Here is a 20,293-nt window from a genome sequence, read left to right on the forward strand (position 1 = left end):
CTGTTGACAGTAACAAAATTTGAAATATTAAAAAACTACAATAAACAAACATTGGCTTCATGTTCATTACTTATGTTTTCATAAAGTTGCTATTTAAGGAAAGCAAGCATGAGTAGATTTATTGGAAACATGTTAAATTTTATAGAGTCAGCTTCAGCTAATGAGTTCTTTTGCAAACATGTAAATTTGACTGGTGTAAACATCATGTTGTACCAGTCAAATTGCTATCCATCATCCCATGCATGTTGTGACAATTGCAGATGTCAGTTGAATGAGTATATGTCATGGCAACATAAAGCTCAATGTATTTGTGATTGCTGCAGTGCTCACTGCTTCACACACATGGATATTCATGGAAAATCCTTGTTTCTTCTATCAGATTTCATTGCACTCATTTAAAGTTAGTCTGGCATGGATTCTTAGCCACATTTATCCTTGGAGCATTCTTTTTCAAAGAAGCTAGACTCAGTGGGCCTGTGATGTGCTCTCTATTGTTCTAGAGATACTGAGAGATGCTCAGGTTTTGTCATACTTCACAATTCTTTCAATCAATCAGTTTCTTGCAGGATGTGATGCCTCTACACATTGGATGCTGTGTACAGTACATCAGTTTCTGTGATAATAATTCATTGCTAATATAATGATTAGTCAAGTGTTTCTTGATGCCTGGCAACTTCATTCTCTGGATCTTAACCTATATGATTTTAGGTTTAGGGAACATTTGAAAAGTGTAGTTTTTTAGATCTGTTGCATTTGGCAGTTTTAAGACAGTATCATACTTCACATGGAAAAACATCACAGATGAACAATGGCCAACCATAATTAATTATCACTTTGGTTTTACATCTTCAGAACGAGGATCATATTGAGCAGTATTCCCTGCATTGCTAAAGTCTGTGTACAACATGAGTATCTTTTACTAATAAAATGTTTGTTGTTTGCAATGCCAAAATGCCATAGTGATGTGTTTTAGTATTTAATTTTTTTATGAGAATGTTCAGAAATGTCAGCATGCATAGGATTGTCAGATATCCCGGTTTTTCAGGATTGCCCTGAAATTTTTCTGACTGCCATCTAGCAACAAGATGACTATATTCTAAAAACTGTTCCTACAATTAAATATCTTTTCCTTTTTCCACATTTTTAAATGTGTTTCTATTGCTGGCAGAGTAAAATACATATCTATTGCATGACCTAGAATTGAAGCATCCCAGTATCTTTTAAGAACAACTCATTTTGTCCCAGATTTTATCCCCAAGTATCTGGAAACCCTAATCATACAAGATGTGGTTGCATTTAGACTATTAAATCTATCTCTAGAGTGTTGAATGAGGGTATTTTAATTATAATCACCCAGTATTTAACTTTATATATATACAAATAAATTAAGCTTTATTGAAATGTTTTAAATTTTAAACTACTGTAATCATAAATGTGATGATAAATTATAAGTTTTAGATAATTTACTTAGGATGATGATGCATGTCATAAAAATATGATAAATTTTATTTAATTTTTATTGATGATGGCAATTTGTTTTATTAATATAAATAAAGTTGTAATAAAAAGTGATAGACCTTGATTTTTAATTATTCACTTAATGCGTGACGAATATTGCCGTTAGTTTTCTGGTTGGCTCTAGATTTTGGGTGGAGATTGAAGTTTTGCAGTTATATGAGTGTTTATATCATGAGGTAACCTTGGGTGTGGCCTATCAAAACAAAAAAAGCTAGATAAAATTACTTGATTTTGTAACAAATTTGAATTATGCATAGTGTAAGGAACATGTACACAGAATAAAGAATAGATTCTTTTGTACAATAATGGCGCAACTTGGCCTATGTGGCCCTTGCGCCATAAAATACCAACAAACCAACCAACCAATCTTTTGTACAATAATATATTTGTTTGTTTATATTTATATACTATAGTAAGATTGATTGAAAAGACATGAAGAAATGAATGAAGAAAAAAATACAGTAACATGCAATATAAAGAATAATTTTGAACCATTTAGAGTCTATATATAAACAAGTTAGCAAAAACAGAAGGGTGGATGGACCTTTTTTATGCTTGCTAACTTGTTTAGATATGCATTCCAGTAACCCATCATGTCACTAGATCTGTATCAGTCCGAATTGTTTAAACTTTTAGTTTTTTAAGATGTTTTAAATTTAATTGAAATCAGTAAAACAAAATGCTTTTGTTTCATATAATTTTTAATGTTGTAAATTACATCTTGGTATTATAGGAATTTTCAAGAAAATATCTGGTCTGTTAATCTTTATATATTATTATACATTTTAAATCAGTTATTTTAATAAAATTCAAAGTTTAATTATTAGATTTGAATATCTACATCAGTATATTTAAAAATTTATTCAAAAATAAAAGCTTTAGTAAATTTAATATGATACAAAATAATTATTTAATACTAAAACTAAATATATTATTGTTATTAACTTATTTCAAGTAATTTTTCTGTCTGAAGTTTAGTTATAAATATTCAACTGTTAAATATACTCTCACACCTAGTATTGCTATTAATAAAATATGTTATTTTTGGATTGAGGAACTCTGTCCAAGAATAATGACCATCAAAATATGTAGAAATTTTTGCGTGTTTAAGTCATTTTAAAAACATAAATTTCTCCCTCATACTTCAAAATCAGTCTACTTTAATGCATTTCATCAAGTATAAATTTAGAATATGTGATACACAATATCCTAATAAATTTTTTTGTTTTTATGATTCAAAGCTCAGTTATTTCAGTTTGAAATAAAAATATTTGTAAGTTGTCTTGAACAGCAGCTGGTACAAATATAATAAAGCATTATATTTTATATATAATTATAGTATTAATAAAAATATAATAATCAACAGAAAGCAACAGTTATGGATCATTATTATCAAGGTTATTAAAATAGAAATAATAAATATACACTATAAAGTAATAATTAGGGATAAAATAATATTATAGAAAATTATTGCAACATTTTTTTTAAAAATTTAATATTAGTTATTAAAAAATGTTCTATTGAAAGCTTTATCAAGGTAATCTTTAAGCATTCTGACTCATAGTAGAAGTACTATGGTCACATTACTGACATTGCTTGAGTTTTTGCTGTTTAATGTGAAAAGAAATAACATTTATTGATAATAAAACACTTGAAAATGTTTTTCTTCAGTGCAAATGCCTTAGTGATGCCAACTTCTAAGCATGTTCTGTTTATTCTTAGCAGGAAAATCAGCCTGTTATTCATTAATGTTATACAATACTATTATATTAATTACATAATAATTTAGATGATATAATTACAATAATAGTGACAAACTTTAATAAATGACTCTAGTATTTACAGACAATAATTTGAATAAGTTTTTATGGAAATTAAAAAGATTTTAATATCTATAATTAATGTGAATATTGGGTATTTAAATATAATTATTATAATTATTTTGATGATCAGAATTATCCTTAATATTTTTAATAATTTTGTTACATTATTAAACTTTTATTTTAACGAAATGTTATTTCTAAACTGTATGAGGGATTTATTTCCAATTTGTGGTAAATCTAATGTTAAATTATTATGGTATTTTAAATACTATGTTGCTCTGAATTGCATTGCATCTTTCAATACTATAGGCTAGTGTTTTTCAACCTTTTTCTAATAATGGCACTCCCACTTGGTAATTTTTTTCTTGTGGCACTCCTACTTCTTTATCAATGTAGAGTTATTGTGCCTTACATGCTTTAATTAATAAATATATAAAGATGCTGCTTAACACTATATTTTATGGCATCCTTGTTGAAAACTATTGTTATATGCCCTATGTTCCAGTGGAAGCATTTTGTGTAGGAAAGCTATTTCAATTTACTTAAAATTAACCTTCTTAAAAATATTTTTCTTCTGAAAATTCAAGTAATGGGGATCTAAAACATTTTGGAATTAATCCAGTCATATGTAAAATTTCAATTTTTTTTTTTTAAATACTTTCATTGCAAATTTTATTCTTTTAATTAAGTTTAGTATATTAATTGTTAACTGTAATTACTACTTATTATTTCATTTGTGTATTTTAAATAAAGTGAATACAATAGAACTATTGTTTGTATTTACTTAATTTTGTTAATTAAAAGTAATTTCTTCTTTAATAATTGTATTATATAACAATAAATTTAAATTGAATTAGTTTATAAATTTATTGCTGTGTGATAATGAGTTGCAGTTTTTTACTGAATTATTGTTGAGATTTTTGTATTGTGTATTTGACAGGAGTTTCTTCAATTAAACTTTTATTTATTAAATAAGAATTTATTAATTAACTAGCAGATAAGTCCAGCATTGCCTGGGCAAAAAATGATGACAAACATTAAGATTATTAGATTATTTCATACTTCTAATCCTTCTATTATATTATATTGCAGTATTTGATTTATATAACAACAAAGGATATCTTACACAAGGGTTTATTGCCCCAAGTGACCAATCTAACACATTTAAAAAATTTTTTAAATTGTATACAGTAAAGGAATAAAGAAATATAAAGTTGTGTTAGATTGGTCATTTGGTGTGATAAACCTTTGCATAAGATAACCTTTGTAGCTATATATACATGGTGTAAAATTAGTCACTAACAACTTTGAGGATAAAAAATTGGGGATTTGTTGCATCAACATGAAACTTGGTGAGAATACTACTGAGACCAAATATAATTAGTAGATGAGGTTTTCAGAGTGCTCTCCTTCATGGGTGATACAGGACGTAATTGATGCTTGAAACCAGTGACCAGAACTTCATCAGGAATGGCTTGAATCTTGGATTTGATAACAAATTCGATTTGTTCGAGGTTGGCAATAGAGTTCCAATAAGACCTATCCTTGAGATAGTCCCGGAGGGAAAAATCCATGGCATATATATAAATAGTAATATAATTTTCAGACTGCAGTACATTATTTTAATATTAAAACAAGCTGAGAGAGAACCAAATTTGACAACTATCTTGATTCTTCGAACTTGAAGTATAAGGTGACGCTGACTTATTTGTGCCATATTCAAGATGATAGTAACGTAATCCCCACCTAGCATTGTGCTGTTTGACAAGAATTGTGGAAATATGATTGAATTGCATTATTTCATTGTTCTATAAATGCAGGGAGTAGCCTTTTTAATTCTTTCAAGTTGATTTATTTAATTTTAAATTAGTATTAAATTTTGCAATTGGATACTAATAAACTTGTATAAGGGAGTGGTTTTTCTCTTACTTTCACTCATTCATAAAAGTACGATACAAAACTACTCAAAATATATAAGATATCAATATTTTAATATTATTTAAAAAATATCAAATTAATCATGTAAGTATATTTCAGCAATATTTAAAATGTTAATATATTTATATATGTATTAACATATCTCATGTTTTTTTTATTATTTATGTCAGTTTGATAAATATAGAACATATTCTTTGCCTTGATCATTTGCAATATACAGTAAAAAGTTTTGTATGAGTTATACTTTATAATTCTGAAATCCTGTTTTTAAATTTTTATTTATTATTGTTCGTGTTTGGGTTATTATGTTGGTTTGGAGAATGGAAATCATGTCCTTGAAAATTTCCTATTGGTAATATAATAAATAAATAAATATGCATTATTAATATATTAATAAAAAAAATTTATAAGCTATTGAATCCTAAATATACTTTGCTTGTTTATAAAATATATTTACATAATAAAATTTTATCATATTCTGTAAATACGTAAATAATTTTGAATATTTTATTGATACAGAATTTGTTATACCACTCCTATTTTATATTTTTGACACCGTTTTCTGTAGAGTGGGAGTGAATCAAAATTATAGGATTTCTTCAGATGGTTTTTTTTAAACTTGTTTAATTTTTATGCAGTTATTAATATAGATTTACTGTATGATCGAATTTCTACATAATTAAGTTAAAAAGAATGTTAAACATTGACAAGAGACTCGCTTGTGCGTCTGTATGTGCGCGCACATTTTTTTCCATGCAAATGATAATTCATATTTTAAGTTTCTTTGTTACATTTTAGGCATGCTTAAGATCATTTTCATTATATGTAACAGGAGTCAAATGCAATAAATGTTGCACTCGTGAATTATTTTTAAACACAGTTTTGTTAGTTATTGTGTATTTAAACAATTAAACAACTATTTAAAAAAAAAAACTTCAGATAACAGCAGCTTTTTAACTGATTCATTAATTTTTGATTAGTGATAAATTATTCATAGACATTTAAAAAAAAATTTTAACTATATTAACAATTTCAACATCTGTTAATGTGACATTGATAGCTTTTAATGAAATTCTATAAGCAAGAATCAAGGTTCTTGGTGCTGGAATATTATATTAAAATCAATTTTTTAGTGATAAGTTTTTTTATATTTTCTTTTTAACCTAAAGTTGTGTATTCTCAATATATAAATTTTCTTTATTTATATTTGATACATAAGGATACTATATTCGTTTATCATCTATATCAGTATTTTCAAAATGGATGATACTGCTTACTGGTAGATGGTGGGATTATATAATGTCGAAGTAAGTGGGTGGTAGAAGGGCACTGGAGGTGGCCACTCCCAATTTGTTTTTTTACTTATTTATCAATTATTGACAATACAATTAGCTAATCAAGATTGTATTGCTCTTCCATTGATGGAACATTGATTGACTAGTGAATTTTAACATTAATCTAGATACTGAGAAGTTCCTTCTTGTGATTTCTATGTCATATTTTTAGTGCAATCATCTAACATTTCTTCATGCAAAAAAATACTCTATACATTAACAAGTTTTATCTCACTATGTCCAATAATCTAATGACTTAATAATATGCCTCCCTCTAGTGACAAATTATTTAGTAATTAATTTAAAATAATCGCGATATAATAGCCCAATATAATCCGGTAGTTGTTGGCATATTATGTATGTACTGTACGGTACGTCGGGTTTTTAGACATTTGGTTTATCTAATGACTAAAAATTGGTTTAGACTAGGCATTGAGAAATGTAACAAGTCTATCCCTCACATTAATATCTGCTTTACTATTAATGAATTATTAAATTTGTTAAAAATCTTGCTAAATTATTGAGCTTTTACAAGCAGGAATTACTGGAATCATTAAATTTATCAGTTTTATTTAGATATAGTTAATATCTAATTAATTGTTATTACTTTGAGTATGATTACTGTACTTTCCTTAATGGCGAGTTCTAAAAACTTATACTCCAAAAGAAAATTGTTTAGGATAGGGTAGAGAGCACTGGGAATGAATTTAGGGAAGCAGCAGCAGGTAAAGTTTGGAAACCAGCAATCTATACCTAAATGATTTGAGATGACAACTTGAAATTTTCATGGTACTTTTAAGAATCTGATCACCATTACTTGATGTTTCACGATAGGATCAAGATATTCAGAATTCCTGAAATAAGAAATATTTTTTCAATACTAATGATTTGGTTTTATTTTTTTTTCTATAACTTGCTTCATATTTAAGTTTCTTATGACAAGTTGGTTACACTGACCTAATTTGTAAAACTAGAACTTACATTTGTGTAGTAATAAACAGTAGTAGTATTACTTGTAATATGAATTTTGAAATATAATAAACTAATTGTGCCCTCATTCAGAAAATTGTATTCAAATTTATAAGATATCGTATGTTATAAATGCATTTACATAATTAACTATTAAATATTAATTACAACTGTTTAAATAACTGTTAATGTTTGAAAGTGGAAAGATGATTTATGATGTTGCCAGTGGTAACTCATGGCTGTATAATATGGGGAGTACTGTATTACAACTACTAATTTATGTAACAAAGTATATACATTGTCTTCAAATAATATATTTTTTGATTAAATTAAAATATGGTTTTAAATTGGAAGATAATTGTGTCTTTTTATCTATATTTATTCTTATTACACAATTAAGCGCACTCAATAGACACCAGGCTTTACGTTACATCTTGCCGATACGTTTTTCGCACAATAAAGACTGATGTAAAGTAAAGCCTGGTGTCTATCGAGTGCGCTTCATTGTGTAATAAGGATAAAATAAATTAATTCAAGATTTAAAAATTGTTTTTTTTTTCATATTAACATTTACAGGTCACAGTGTACTCTGCACCTCTGCTCTGACCCAGTAACCAATTCTTGCCATGTGGCTATACTGTTCTCAGCAGTACTGCTAAACAGTGTATTGTCATCTCAAGCATTTCATTGTATCATGAGAAGCTGCAGCAAGACTGTTCTCAGAGTGGGAGATGGCACTGCACTTTTTAACAGTACTGTTACAAGATTTATGGCACACAACCAGTCTAGCAGAGTCGTTTTTACATCATACACCATTTAGATTCTTGTTTTGATTAAAAAAAATTAATCTTAATCATGTAGAATAATTTCTTTAATTACTACATATTAAACATTAGGATATTATTTTATGGTTTTAGTGTGGGGTGATGCAATTCTGCTGTGCTTATTATAAGCTGTGACTAGATGTTGCTTTAATTGAAAATCCACATAAATTGATAGAATTTAACTCTTATATATGACAACAATTAAACCAAAATGAAAAATAAGTTTAATATCTACAGATTATGATTATTTGGAAATGTGAAAAACCAAATAAAAGCAAATACTTTATTTAGATTGAAAATGTTTAATTTTAATTAATGAAATCACAAAATTCAAACAAAATCAAACGATTTTCATAATTTTATTTGAATATCTGAGGATGAGGTACACAAATGTCTTTGAAATTTCTAAAATACAATCTCTTCAATTAGTTAAAATATTTTTTTATTTGCTTTTGAATACTTTTTTATATTTTAGAGTTGAAAATTGTTCACCTTTCAAGATTTAAGATAATTTAGATTTTTTCTTATAATTAATATTGAATGTAATATAACTTATTTATTACCAAATAATTAAAAATCAGATATCTTCAGATTACACTTTGGTTAGGATTTCACTTTTTGGTTATAAATATTCAAGGTTTGGTATGTAATTTATTTCTTGACCTTGCCATTTGTCGTCACTTTACCTTGTTTACTCCAATAGTTGCCATTTTAGTTTAATTTTACTATTATTTTTTAAATGATTTGCTATTCTTTATATTTTGTCTTAATATTGTACTACTGAATTTTAAACTTGTATGCTTTTTTATGGAAATTCTAGATCCCAATATTTACTAAAGTTTAATTTATTAACAAACATATTGATTATATAAATAAATAATTATTTTGATTTATTATTTTTTATTCTAGTATTTAATTTGGTGTCTATATTCACAACTAAAGAAAAAGGAGAGAAAATAGCTAACTTAGTAGACAATGGGACTCGAGTGATGATGTACATATCAGTCGGAACTCATAACACCTTTCGATACGCCAACATCAACCGAACATCTGTTCTCTTCGTTTCAGTCTCTTTTATCATTTTAATGCTCATTTCACTCGCATGGCTGATATTTTACTACATTCAGCGATTTCGATATATCCATACCAAAGATTTATTAGCTGTAAGTAAATTTTAAAATATTACGAAAACAATTCATTAAAAAATGTAGATATAATTCACTACATACAATATAACAATGTAATAATAATAATAATTAAAAAATACATTTACTTATTTATTTAAAAATGTAATTTCAAACAATCAAAAAAATCAATAGAGCAAAAACAATAGATTTATATAAAATCTTAACAATATATCTAAATGCAATGTGTTAAATAGGAGTAGGTCAGTCAAATCATGTGAAACAAATTAAAAACTGAAACATGCGTTACGCCGACATCGCGAATAAAAACAAACGTCTTGTTATTTTGAAGTCGGAGAGATAAAAGTAAAAAATTTAATAAAATTACTTTCTAAATGATTAAAATAACTCTCATTTCATTAAAATTAAATGGAACCTCTTTATTTACATATTAAATTTTTCTTAAATTCTAATAAAATTCTGCATCGGTGAAATAATTTTAATTAAAAAAAAAATTTTCGCATTTAATCAGAAAGTATTTATTTGTATTTAGAATTATTTTAAATAAGAAAAATTTAATTTCTCTCTAATGTGGGTTTTTATAAATTTTTTAGAGAAGATTATGCAATGCAGCTAGAAGAGCATTGGATAAAATTCCAACAAAAACATTAAGACAAGATGATAAGGTAAATTTATTTGTTAAATGTGATATCAGTGTATTACTCAATGTGTTTTTCTACTAATCTTAAGATTTTTGCTAGAAATAACTTTCTAAAAATATTCTTAAGGTTATCACTTTTTTTCCCCTCACTTCTAATAAAATACATTTTAAGCTGCTATCAAATTAAAAATCAGAAAAAGTAAAATGATAAGCATAATTAGAATAAAAACAATTATTAAATGAAATAAAAATTAACATTAGGATTCTGGAGAATTTGAAAACTGCTGCGCTGTCTGTATAGAATCATTTAAAGTGGGAGAAGTCGTCAGAACTCTTCCTTGCACGTAAGTCTTTCTAATTTTTGTTTTAGTTACAAATTAGCGACAAAACTAAGCTTAAGATAAATTATTTTATCTTCTAGAAAAAGATGTGAATAAAATTAATGTATGTAATTAGTATTTTTGCCAGAAATTATATTATTTGTAAATGAAACAGACTGTAAACATACTATATTTATTTTAATAAACACTGTGCTGTCTATAATTGTTTTCACCATGTAGCTCTACTGTTTATACTAGATTTGTTTGAATGATAGTTGCAATTATTATTAAAATAGCCCAAGTTTTTCTGCAACTATTTTACAGCATTAAAAGTACATTTAGCATAACACATATTCTAAAAATTTACTATACTTCACCAATTAATTATTACACCCATGCAAAAAATTGAAGATTTGCATGTTAGTATTTGTTAGTTTTTGATGTAATAATTCAATAAAAATGCAATTGTTGAAAAAAATGAAAAACTTACATAAAAAACTTATTAAAATTGTTTCAGATAAAATATAGAATAAGAATAATATGAAAAAAATACTCATTTCATAAACAATATTATGAGAAAAAGAGAAGAAAATAGTACAAAAAGTATGATTTTAGTCACTGGGTCTTATAATTTGGCATGGTACTGTACACTATAATCTTGTTTCTCTTTAAATAAACATTCTAGCAAGTGCATATATGTTCGTAATTCCTGCAACTAGTATTTGATGCAGCTATTACTTCTAATTATTGGGAATTAGGTTTGACTATTATTTAAGGGCAATGTTTAATGAAATAAATCTGTTAACTTCTATCATTATCATCATTTACAAGTGTGGGGATTAGGTTTACTCTAGTCTTGTTCCAAATACAATTTGATAGATATACTGAAAATTCAGTAGCAGTGATAATGCTGAATAGAATATACAGTTTTTCAGTTTACAATATGCTTTACCTTCTTCTAATAGACAGCATGGTTATTCTAATAATTAGTTCCCTCTAATAGTAAGCATTATATATATATATGAATTATGTCAATAAGTTTTTAAGTTAAAATTGTTCTGATTAAACTATTTTAAATATTCAACATGTGTAAATCTTTATTAACATATCAAGTGTGGGTTTACTTTTGTTGTGTTTATAAATAGAATTTTTTAAAACTATATTATTGCATTAAATATCAAAACATTATCTACAGTAATATTTATAACAATCGAATCTATATTTAATCCACAATAAACAGTTGAGATATTTTAATTCTAACTAAATTATTTGCATATTTCTTGATCAGTATTAGTTTGAGTAAAGATTAAATTAAAATTATTTAACTTATAAATTTTGTCATTTATAAAATTGTAACCATCAGGGCCAGATTAAGACTTTTATAGGCTCTAAACACTTAGAAGATTTTGATGTGCTCATAAAGTGTGTATGTAATTCAAAATATAAACAATAATAAAACATAAAATACATTTTTGATACATTTAAAAATAAAAAAGTGAGTCTTATATGACATCAAATACTTTAATTTTTTCATGTACTGCTCAGCTGTACCATTTGCAATTTTGCATCATATGGTCCATGGTAAATAAGGCAATGAAAAATTTGTGGTGTTCCCTTTCCTTGATGCTTATTTTGCCTAATGGTTAATCCAGCCATGGTCATTATTATTATTTAAAAGCATGTATCAAACTGTAGGAAGAAGCTTGCGATTCAACATTATCAGAATTTCTATCCTTGAAACAAAAATTATTTTATAATAGTATAAATAGAAACAAATTCTGAATCTCCTTACATTTTGCAACAAAATTGTGATTTATTATTTGTTGAAAAAGAAGAATGATAAAGAAGCTTATTAATTTACATACATATAAACATTATCTGGTTTTAAATTTCCTCACTTTCTAGTGTTTGTTGATAAGTCAATAACTTTTCCTGTGGCCTTGATGTCATTTTGCAATTAAGAAAAGGGTCACATTTGTTGTAATGGTGAAGTGTCTTTCGTACGGCCTGGATCAAGGTAGCCGAGCAAATTTCCTTGTGTTTAAATAAAATGTTGTCATCAATCTGGCAGAGGTTCCAAATAAAATAAATAATTTTAATATTGTCGTTATATTTTGATTGTAATATAGTAATGAAAAATTTAATTTACGTATGTGTCTCTTATTTTTCAGCCATACTTTTCATAAATTGTGTATTGATCCATGGCTCCTGGAGCAACGTTCTTGTCCGATGTGTAAAATGGACATTTTAAAATATTTTGGCTTACTGGTAAGTAAATTTTTATGCATTATTTCTATAGAAATATAAATTAATTTTCTTTAAACTTCAGATCAGTATTTTTGTATTAAACAAAAAAATATAACTTTACAAAGTATACAATGAACACTATGTAAAAGTAAACTTTATTAAGATTTTTAAGCGTTCACAAAGCCAAACGAACTTCGGTTTTATTAGGCTCATTTTAGTTAACTGTAACTGTTTGTTTTAAATATAGTTTAGAAGATTGTATAGTACATTAACAGTTCGTTAACCTTTAATGTATTAATAGAGATAAGTGGTCTTTAACTTTGCTTTATTGCATTTTAATGATCTAATTAAACAGATATTTAAGAAAGATTAGAATGAAGATAACAAAATTTAATGTATAATTTAATATCCTAAATTTATAATAATTATATTTTTGTTTGTTTCTTTAAAGTTTTCTGGTAGCAGAGAGAGTGTCTATAACTTAGATATTCTGGAACCACGAAGCCAGTCCAGAGCAATAGGGGAGAGAGATCTCATCAGAGTGCCAATTTATCATTCGACTTCGTCGTCGTCTTCGTCTCCGTCAGCTCAGGGCAGAAATGCCGCAAACAATTCTCCTTTTTCTATCAATCATTCTGTAGCTATAGTAGATAACATACTGATCAATCCAGCATGTTCCTCGACTGCGGTCTCTAGCAATTCGCCCATCTCTTCCCTTCACTGGAATGAAGACACAGACACAGAGCTCTTTCCTGTCCAAGACGACGCATCTTGGATAAAATCCCAAAAGTATCACGATCAGCCTGTGCAGCAGCCTTCGGGCACGACATTATTTTTGAACCAACAAATGTAATACAATGTCATAAAGTATTTTAAAAGTAAGAATTAATCATTCTCGTTAACAAGTAGTCAAAAAAAAAGAAAAAATACACAAACCAAATTACGGTCCGAAAAAAAAAAAAAAAAAGAAATCGTTCCATATTCCTGTGATGTTTTTATTTAATTACAATTTATACATCTTCCTCTTAAATCTTTTACTTCTATTAATTTGTAAATATTTTTAAGTATCCAAATTTAAGATTATTTGTACAGATACCTTGTTATTTAGTAATTAGCACATAATTCAGTTTTAAATTAAAATGAAAATGTGTACCACATACAATATATTCATTTAATCTTTCCATAAAAATTGAACATAACATCTGCAGCAGAAATTAAGTTTGTGGTGTTTGAAACATTTTATAGATGAAGAATACATAAATTTAAGAAATTTTAAAGCTCAACAACAATAAAAATTGTATGTAATTTTCAAAAAAATCATGCATATTAAACATGAACTATTTTTTCATATTATGTGGTACAAAGTACTATAAGTTAAATAAAAGGTCATAGAAAGAAAATTGGATCCTCTTAACGTCTTCAGACTTCAAGATGATCCGATAAATAAAAGTTATTGGGAATTTGTATTAAAATTTTATTGATGTATATTTTACAATTAAACATATTCATGTCATTTTGTGGATAAAATGAAGGTTTAGGTTGCCAGGCTGACGGCAACTTCCCACATTTAAACACTATTGTGTCGGGGTTTTAATTTTATAGGAAGTAACGGAATTTCAATTATTTTATTATTCTGAAAGAGCCAGGTGTAAGAACAAGTTTGCCTTAACTATGTAAATGAATAAGCAGTATTTCACCACGAGTTTCGTTACCTTTTCCGGAGCGGGAAATTCGAAACAAAGATTCCCCCGCGGATGCGGTCGCTGCCACATCCAATACATATTCCCATGTGATATTTTGTAAAAACTCTTCATGTACGTAATTTTAAACAAGATCTGTTTGATAACAAAAATAAAAATTAACAAGGTATAGATTTAATCCAGAAAAAAGAAATTAAATAAATGTATGTTAAACTTCTATTTAAATACAATATGCAAAGTAAGTTAAGGCATTTATAAGTTGTGTTTATAAAAGAAAATATGGCATAGTTTCTGCAGAAATGAAAATATCAAAAAAGAAGTATTTTTAAAAAAAGGTAGATTTTAATAAAATTCCATTTTACTATACGTGCCATAACTCAATGAGAAAAAATTATATATATATATAAAATTGGTGTTTAAAAGCAATAGATGTTGTGATGTATATATGGTTATTATTAAGATTTATAATGAAAAATAACAGTAAAATTTCTATTATTCAATCTCATTATTCTTTAAAAAAAAATTATTTTAATTCCAGTCAAATCTTGGAAGAATTATTTTTCCCATCTATGCCAACCAAATCTGTTTTAAAGAGGAAAAAAAAAAAATTGTCATAATCAGTGGAACTTTTGTAAATTTTTTTTAAAAAAATAAAAAAGAAAATATCTGAATTAGGTGATTCATATTCTGTGTACAGTATTATGTATATTGTAAAATGTTTTATGTGCTTATTAAAAAGAATCTTTTTTTTTTCTTATTGTGATTTCATATTAAAGATCTTTCTGTATTCAATAGAGGATGCGGCATCTATAAATTTCAACCACACAAAAAAAAATATCTTATAATCTTAATTTAACTTAGTTTATATATAATCAACAAGTGACAATGAGAATTTCATTAAGAAATTCCTCCTAAATATACTTGAAATATTCCATTTTATTACAATATAACATTCTTAATGTTTTAATAAAATAGATAATAGAGTCAGTTATCATCTGTAAACACTTCAAGGCCAAAGCTATACATTAAAGTATACTATAGATTTAACATTAGAAATTTTAGGATATGTTCCAGGTCATATATTAGAAATCAGTTAAAGAACACTTCAAACTTTTACCTAATTTCTATATACTTTATAAGAATATAATCTAACATAGAAGAGATTTTTTTAAAACAATTTACAGTATGTACAATAGAGGACATTAACGGTGTCCGTGCTGTTCTCTTTTGTAGAAGAAAGTTGGCAACATAGTCGTAGTGTGTTGTAAAAATTATTCCTTATACGCCGGTAGTCATGTAACGCGCTTAAAGTAACATTACATTACATACAGTGTGATGGGTTGAACGAATGGTGACGTCATAACGCTAATTGCTTAGACACGCGGTCTGCCTGTGACGTCATTACTCCGTTCCTGGAAGTTGCTTCCGTTTCCCAGCCCACTTCGGAGTGACTTTACGAACGCACCGTGCAAAACAAACTTGTTAGTCTGTTAGTACAGTGCACGTATTTTTTATTTTTTTCACGTGTACGTGTCGAAACTTAATTGGCTAGTTTGAATTTGATTTATCGAGTGACAATGTAAAATTTTCAAACTACAATTGCCTCAAAAACGAGTTAAAACTTGTTGACTGATAAAAATCGAATGGATCTTTTCATAAATTCGAGACATGTTCGTTCTGCTTAATAAATTACTCCAAGGCAATGCAGTGAAATAGAAGGAAAACTGGTTAGGGTAGCTGAAACAACTAGTTAACTACGTGTTTAAGCTATATTTAGAATAGTTAACTAGCGCCCATCTGTAAAGATTACTGTGAATTTATAATTCAAGAGTGGGGCACTTGCAGCACAAATTTATTGTAGAGATTCAATTTCATCAAATTTTGTAATCTTAGCATATTTCAAATAAATGAATAATCAGGAGAAAACACTGTTCTAGAATCTGATTATTCAGAAAAATACGATGCGATGATCGTTGCCTGTAGAATTTTTATAATAATATATACAGCCGCTGAGAGGGGAGGAACCGGAAATTTTCCCCCTGGCCCGGAGAACACATGCTGTCCCGTGTAAATTAATGTTATTTTTACTAACAAAAATAAAAAGACCCGCTATATTCTCGGGATTTCGATTACCCTAATCATTTAGGGTGCGTCTAGATAAGTACACAAGCCAATGACACACCGTTTCGATTGAAACGAGTTCACTTATTTAGCAGCTTGTCACCTGCACGTACAGTACCTATTGTAACATTATAGATTACTATTCTATTTTTTTATAGTATCTTATTTTTTTCTCCTGATTAAAATTGACAACGATAACCATTTTCTTTTTTTCTAGAATTGGCACTCGAATATTTATCTTATTTATTAAGGTCTTTGTGTATAAAATATTTTATTAAGTTGGAGATGATATCTCACCTATGGATACTATCACTAATAGCTACATTCATAGTCATTTAAATTCTATTAAATTCAGTAGTATAATACAATTGTTAAAAACAAACTAAAGATTCCACCGAATTTTACGTCATTGTGCACAGAAGGGACACGGGACAAAAAGTTTGCTCGAAAGAAGAATACTCCTAATGGCGCAATGTATATTATTATATCACGTCATTTTATTGGCCATTTCTACGCGGTATCGTATAATTCAAAATTTATGAAAGGAAATTAGAATTCGATATACGACGGTTCGGGTTACGATGATTTTCCAGGAACTAATTTAAGACTAAAGAACAAAACCGTACGTAAATTATTTTACATATTGTGTTAACGAACGTAGATAAAGACCCAGCGATTTTTCCATAGTTTTATATGAATTTTGCACTATAAAATCAATATAAATTTATTCTGAACTTTTATCTTTGTTTAAAGTTTCCGAAAGATTTGAAATTACGGTTAAAGATGATTATATCGCTCGCTTACTTTATAATGGAAGCCATTGCATCAACGTTCTCTTCCTTACAGTGGCGATTTTAAGTCGCGCAATGCCATTTTATATAAGTTTATAGAATTTAATATCTTACAAAATCTAAAATCGTAGCTATTACTGAATTTTTTCTCGTTCTCCGCCCTGTTGGTTCTAAGAGGACTTTTATAAATGTTAATTATAGGTTTGATCAGGTCCATAACAGAGAGATGGGGCGGTGAGGGACGAAGCTAGGCGTATTTCAGTCAGACCGCCCATGAAAAATTTTTGGGGATTTTGGTTTGATTGAATAAGGCAATCTACCAATAGAGTGCCTCTCGGGATGACTGTTTATCGTTAAACTGGCCCCTATTTAAGAGTTAAAACGAAGGAATCTGGCCAACCTTTCACAAGTTGATATTTGTGCTTATCTCTTTAAAACACGAGATCTTAATCTACGTTGCTTGTACCTAAATGATATTGCTAAACAGATTGTAATCTGCATAAAATAACTTTATATTACAAGATAATAATTGAATTCTTATTTTTCAATAATGATAAATTCTAAGAAAAGTCATTATTACACTGTATGTTGAAACATGACAATGACTTTTCGAATTGCAATTCCATTTATGAATTATGAAAATAAATAAAATCAATTCACTTTAAAATTCTTTTCAAAAGATTATATTTAAACCGAAACACAATTTTATTGATGGGTTAATAAATGCAGAACATTACACAATATGGCAAACGCAAGGCACCGATATTATTGCAGTAAAACAGCTTAAATTCTACGATAAAGCCTTAACCTTGAGAAAAGATTAAGTTTTTAATAGTGGTAGCGAATTCAATCTTTAAAAAGCTTAATTTCTTAGAATTATAGAGAATTCTTATTTGCCTGTAAGCAATTATCAAAGTTTTCACTAGAAAAGCCAGTTTTTTTTTTTAACTCTTCAACTGGCGAACACCAAAGAGGCCTTTTCCCGTGCCCTTCACGGGATCGTCCAGGTACACAAATAAAATAGACAAGTGAAGGAATAGGTTACCCACAACACATCCCTAAAAATTACAGAGTGGAACCGGACTCGAACCCGAATCATCCGGAAAAGCAGGCTAATTCCGCCTTTTGATTCGTTAAAAATAAGATCAATGTGATTAGGGTTTAGAGTATTGTTATTGTTATATGAATACTCTAAACAACGTAAATTTTATGATATATTAATTAATTTTATACATATTATCGCATGGATGCGCCATTGAATACTGTGGTTATTCCGTTAATAGAATGCTTTTTAGAACTGTTAAATTAAAAAAAAATGTTTTATTATTATTATATGCACTGAAGATTTATTTCAAAAATATAATTTATATTTTGGTAAAAATAATTTCGAAATAGAATAAGTAGAAACGGCCGTTTGTAAAAGTCATAAAAATAAATCACGTTCTGACGTCACTACAAAACATCGTTTGACGTCATTGTCAAATTCTTTTTTTTTGTTAACGTTGCCAGCTGAATGTTTTATTAATTAGGAGGAAGAATATTTTTATTATATTTTTGCATGTAAGGAATAATGGAAAATTTGTATACAAAAACCGCAAGAAATATTTTTAAAATAATTAATTTCAATTCGAACAAGAATAAAATTATTAATTTAAAAAAAATATTATAACAACGCGGGCTTTAATTTGACAACTTTGTAAGAAGAATTTTTTAAAATCGTGGCAATTTATTCGTTATATAATCTAAAAATATAAATAATAAATCGTATGATATCAAAATAATTATATAAATAAGATTTCTTGAGCAAAATATTATGAGTTAAATAATACCGTTACACTTTATGGTCGATTAAAGAAAACCACGCGCTATTATGCGTGCTATCCGATTACAACAATTCTTATTTTCACACGAAAATAATACAAAAAAAAAAAAAAAACAATTTAGAAACTATTTAAATAACTTCATTGAAAGCGTTAAACTTTAACGCTGTTTTTTTTTCTGCCATTTTTGGTTGTCGCGGTTGGTCGCATCGCCATATCAAATAAAAGATTGAATGGCTAAAAATAAATAAGTTTAACTGGAATAATAGTTGTTATTAATAAACGAATGAGTAACCCGCTTATTAAAAAGCGAAATTTACGTTTTAAAAATGATTTATTCCGAATATTGAACTATAAATCGGATCGCTGATATGAAAGCGTTCGTAGTCACAGTATAGCACGAAAATATATTATTAAAAATCTCGATAAACATCTCGTTAAGATAGAATGTTTGATTGTAGTATTTATTTATTCAACTTCTAGGACGATACAGGCACGAAAAGTGAATTTCGTAATCTATCGCCAAGCAAACAAGATGGCGGCGATAGCAATTTTGACGTCATTAGAATATCGGGTCGTGCACCCATCATCTGAGTATAATGTATTTGGCACACGATCATCTCGAGGCTGTTTTTTTTTTTTATTAGGAAATAATTAACCGTTTATAGAATTTCTGTATTATTTCAATGACGAAATTAATCTGGCGAATGTGTAATTACGCAATGAAATACAAGTTTACGCTTAAAATCTATTGATCTGTTTGAGCGACGTGACGCGACGCGACGCGCACAATCGCATAGCAAAATTAGGAATTTATCATGTTTTCAGATTGTAATACTGTCATATAGTAGTTAAAAGTATGATAGAATTGTAATCTTGTTGACAAAAATAGGGAAATATAATGTTAGAATGCTATTCAGATAAATTCTATACAAAAAATCGCTGTCGTCGCGTTCGAATACAACATGGCGGAAGTTCGGTTAACGTTACCCATTGAATTGTAATTACGTTATAGAAATAAATAAGTTTGTTATAGCCAAAATCTTTCGTGCAAATTACTCCGCATACTAAAACGTTGTTATTATTATTATTGGCATAAAATG

At 27.6% G+C, this 20,293-nt stretch overlaps 1 protein-coding gene across 2 annotated transcripts in view; it reads left to right on the forward strand.

Annotated features, from left to right (window-relative positions):
* The window catches only part of LOC111637257 (RING finger protein 150-like), a 66,559-nt gene extending 51,338 nt beyond the window's left edge, over nt 1–15,221 (forward strand). Inside the window, exons 2-7 of one of the 2 annotated variants that reach the window (XM_023382708.1) lie at nt 9,316–9,569; nt 10,145–10,216; nt 10,453–10,535; nt 12,683–12,779; nt 13,210–13,636; nt 14,997–15,221. In XM_023382708.1, the coding sequence (XP_023238476.1) occupies nt 9,316–9,569; nt 10,145–10,216; nt 10,453–10,535; nt 12,683–12,779; nt 13,210–13,611 (908 nt within the window). In that variant the 3' untranslated portion in view covers nt 13,612–13,636; nt 14,997–15,221. Of the gene's footprint in view, nt 1–9,315; nt 9,570–10,144; nt 10,217–10,452; nt 10,536–12,682; nt 12,780–13,209 lie in introns of both variants that reach the window. The other variant, XM_023382707.1, reaches the window with a different exon arrangement.
* Nucleotides 15,222–20,293: the final 5,072 nt, after the last annotated feature.

The sequence above is a fragment of the Centruroides sculpturatus genome, unplaced genomic scaffold (genome assembly GCF_000671375.1).
Source record: "Centruroides sculpturatus isolate CEXI.00-Female unplaced genomic scaffold, Cexi_2.0 scaffold1137, whole genome shotgun sequence".
Taxonomy (NCBI): Eukaryota; Metazoa; Arthropoda; class Arachnida; order Scorpiones; family Buthidae; genus Centruroides; species Centruroides sculpturatus.